This window comes from Triticum aestivum, unplaced genomic scaffold (assembly GCF_018294505.1).
Source record: "Triticum aestivum cultivar Chinese Spring unplaced genomic scaffold, IWGSC CS RefSeq v2.1 scaffold5046, whole genome shotgun sequence".
NCBI classification, from domain to species: Eukaryota; Viridiplantae; Streptophyta; class Magnoliopsida; order Poales; family Poaceae; genus Triticum; species Triticum aestivum.
In genome coordinates, this window is record NW_025228276.1 from 52,676 (window position 1) to 56,258 (window position 3,583).

Here is a 3,583-nt window from a genome sequence, read left to right on the forward strand (position 1 = left end):
GGGGGTTTAGTTGTTTCTTGGAGTTTTCTTAGGGTTTGTGTCCTGCTCATGAAGGCTATCGGTGATGGCTCTCTGAAGATGGAATAAAATTATCCCCACCAAGCCCCCGTCCCGGTGCTGCATCTAGCATCGTCGATGGGTGTGTTGAAGTGTGTCTCCGGTGAATATGGTCGTCGTTTGTCTACGTTTGTGTGTTTACAGATTGGATCCTTTCGATCTGCACTACTCTTAATCTACGGCAGTTGCAATTCTGGTGTGCTGGTCCTACAGGGCGTTAACACGAAGACTTTCTTATTGTCTACTACAACAAATTTTGCCTGTTTTCGGAGAAGGAGGGGCGATGACGGCGGTGCGCCTTAGACTCGCTTCAATGTTTGTAGTCGTCGCTAGGTGATCTACGGATCTGGATGTAATTCTCTTTATTTTTATGTTCGTCATATTGTCATTATTGAAAATGAATAGATTGTCAGTGTTCCCGGTAAAAGAAACATTGTCGAATAACTTGTCAGTTTACGTGAAAACAAGGTCAGCGTTCCGTGAATTGCTTTGCCAACAAAGCTTGTAGTCTAAGTGCAATGGGAACTGATTTTTTTTTACTAGGGAACTGATTTTTTGTATCACCCGAGGCCACCAACTTATGCTTCTTTTTTTAAGAATCTCGAACGAGTGTGCTTTATGGAGCCCGACTTCTTGGATAAGATCACATGGACTTCTTCTACACCTGGAGTTCAGCATAAGGCATTTCAAGGGTCAGATATGGCTGGACGTAATGAGCTAACTCCAGAGGGAGACGTTCATCCTTTTCCTTCGAAACAAGAAGTATCTGAGAGAAGTCCACATAGGAGAGCTGCTGGTCTCAATGGATTGGCGCGGGCGCAGCCGCGCATGAATCCATCCGAGAGGCATTTAGGAGTCGTTACAGTTTGCACCATCTATATAAGGCAGCACCATCAGATCCTGACCTATCAAGTACCACAAGCTCATCTGCCAATTCACAAACCTAGAAAACCACTCCAAAGCAAACAAGCACCAGCTAAGAAGGTGCTCAAATGGCGTCCCAGCTGGTTGAGAGCCACCGTGCCGGCGCCGAGGTCCACAAGGGGAACGATATCTGCAAGAAGAAGACCATCAAGATTCTCGAAGTGCTTGGCCTCCGGAAAGGCCTCTTTCCTATGGATGACATCGAGGAGGTCGGGCACAACTGTGAGAGTGGGTTTGTGTGGATACTTCAGAAGAAGAAGAAAGAGCACACGTTCAACAAGCTCAACCAGACCGTCTCCTACGACACTGAGGTGACCGCTTTTGTGGAAAAGGGCAAGATGAAGAAGGTCACCGGGGTCAAGATCGAGGACATGTCTTTGGTCGAGGTCTGTGTGGATGACTCTTCTGCTGATAAGGTTACCATCAAGGCCGACACCGGTCTGTCTGACACTCATGATGCGGTCGTGTTCGCTCTTGGGGAATAGGGAGCTACTAGATGAAAAGGCCAGAAAAATAAAGTCGTGAATGGTTCGGCACTGCAGTTCACATGTTATGCACAAGTATATGTTTCCGTTTTCTTTGTAATCTAATAAGGGCTGTTGCATGGATGTTGCTTCCTTTCCGCCCATGTCATGCAGAAATTTATGTTTCCATTTTCTTTGTAATGTAATAGAGGATATTGCATGAACGTTGCTTCCTTTCAGCATGTAAGCGTTCGTCAAATGTAATGGATAACACTTATAACGCCTCCTATATCCCACATCGACCACTCTCAACTTCCCACTGTTGTCCCTATCTTTGTGTGTGAGAGAATGAGGGCCTTATCAACCAATAATTAAGCAAGGCTTTGAAATACAACATGAACCATGACATGCACGGAAGAATTCTAATTTTGATTCTCGGAGATCGACAACCAAAAAAAAAACAAGGAGATCGACAGCAAGGCTCGAACGAAAACATTGTGGAACAATTCCTGTTTTGTTGATTTTAATTTCTTGCTAATATCAAATCATCGGAGTTTATTTCCACATTTATGGTTCAGATCGATGTGAAAAACATTTTTTTTCTTAGGTACATATTTTTATGCGAAAACAAGTTCTTGTCTTGATTTTGTTTTCTTGCGTTGAAAGATTACTGAGAAAATGCAAAGGAAAAAAAGAGGACAAAAGCGGAAACCAGAGCAAGCCAAAACTAGCCAAAATTTAAGTACTAGTAAAAAGAGAATGACAAAACCAACACAGAGCAGAACTCCTACTGCTATGGTTGAGGATTAGATTATTTTCTAACTCCAAGTTCAGGTTGATGTGAAAACAAGTTGCTCACGACATTTTTAATGTTCCTCCATTGCATCTTTAAAGGTTGGTTTATAGACAACATAGAACGGAAATAACTCATCATGCCACAACCCTCTACTCAGTTGAGAACAGGAATGGTTCGAAATCTGTTAGTTTGAGGCTAAGTTTGTGACTGTTGAAATGCTAAATTGTCTTACAATTTGATGTGGAAAATACCTATAAAACGGTTAAGTTTGTGATTGCTAAACTATGGATTTTTTAGATTTGTGAGGAAAAACAGCCATGAAATATGCAAAAGTAAACTATTCCAAACATTTAAATAGGCAAAAATAATTCGGTGAATGGAACTACCAAAATCTTCGAAGATTTCAAGCTACTCTATTCTTTAATGGGAAATGATCCCCTTCAACCGGTCGACCTCGTGCGAGCGTTCGCCACCTCCGTGTCTGTTAGATGGGCTCTTAATCAAACGGTCAGGAGCTAACCCCTTCGTATCCACGTTCTACAACTGGTTCATTGTTTCATAAAGTGGTTATGCAACTAGCCCCTTGTTGCCTTTCGACCAGGGGTTAGATCCTGCAGTGGCTGGGACTATGGAGGGTGACTGTGGCGGGAACTAGGGAGGGCAGTGGTGCAGGCTTACCGGGTAGACCCCCCGCGGCGGCGATGACGATGGGATCTCCGCTGACGGTGGCCGGCCTCTGTACAGATCCAGAGATCCCTTTTTCCCTGTTCCTGTAGGCCGGCGTAAGTGGTAGGTGGTGGCGGTCGTGGTCGTGCTCCCCGCGGCGGTGATTTGTGCTCCCCGGCCTGCTTCTGAAACCACGGGAGCGGCAACGCTATTGCTTTGTTGTGTTCAGCGGCGGCGCGCTCGGCTCAAGCAACGGCAGTGTCGTTTCTGTACATTTTTTCATTTTAAATTTTTCTGCAACACTACCTATGTTGCAAAAGTTCTCCCACCACATTGCCGCTGTTGAAAACAAAAGTGAATATGGAAAAAAAACTTTGCAACACGACCTATGTTGCAAAAAAAATCCGCAACACAACCTATATTGCAAAAAAAACTGCAACATAACCTCTATTTGTAAATACTTTCCGACGGACTAGGCAGGCGCTAGGGTTCCCCCGCTCCCCTCCCGCCGCCGCCGGCCGTCGGCCCTGCCCCCCGCCTCCGCCCCCCTTCCGCCCTGCCCCTCCTCCGTCTAGGCCGCCTCGCGCCGCCTCCCCGGGAGGTGGCCGGGGCGGAGCTCGCGCCCCTCGCCCGCGGGACCCCGCCTTCCCCATCTCCCCCCGCCGCCGTCGGCGGG

At 46.4% G+C, this 3,583-nt stretch overlaps 2 protein-coding genes across 3 annotated transcripts in view; both read left to right on the forward strand.

Moving 5' to 3' along the window:
* Positions 1-3,583, forward strand: part of LOC123173847 (uncharacterized) — a 9,144-nt gene that overhangs the window by 4,141 nt on the left and 1,420 nt on the right. The window contains exon 1 of one of the 2 annotated variants that reach the window (XM_044589958.1): positions 974-1,041. The exons of the other annotated variant lie outside the window; for it this stretch is intronic. The gene's annotated coding sequence lies outside the window, so the exon portion shown is untranslated. Of the gene's footprint in view, positions 1-973; positions 1,042-3,583 lie in introns of those variants that run through there. 2 annotated transcript variants of the gene reach the window in all.
* On the forward strand, positions 979-1,566 carry LOC123173848 (uncharacterized). Its single transcript, XM_044589960.1, has one exon. The coding sequence runs from the start codon at positions 1,050-1,052 to the stop codon at positions 1,464-1,466; it is 417 nt and encodes a 138-aa protein (XP_044445895.1). The 5' UTR covers positions 979-1,049; the 3' UTR covers positions 1,467-1,566.

Excerpts from the sequence above, each read along its gene's own strand:
- LOC123173848 (XM_044589960.1), top strand. The coding sequence starts at position 1,050 with ATGGCGTCCCAGCTGGTTGAGAGCCACCGTGCCGGCGCCGAGGTCCAC.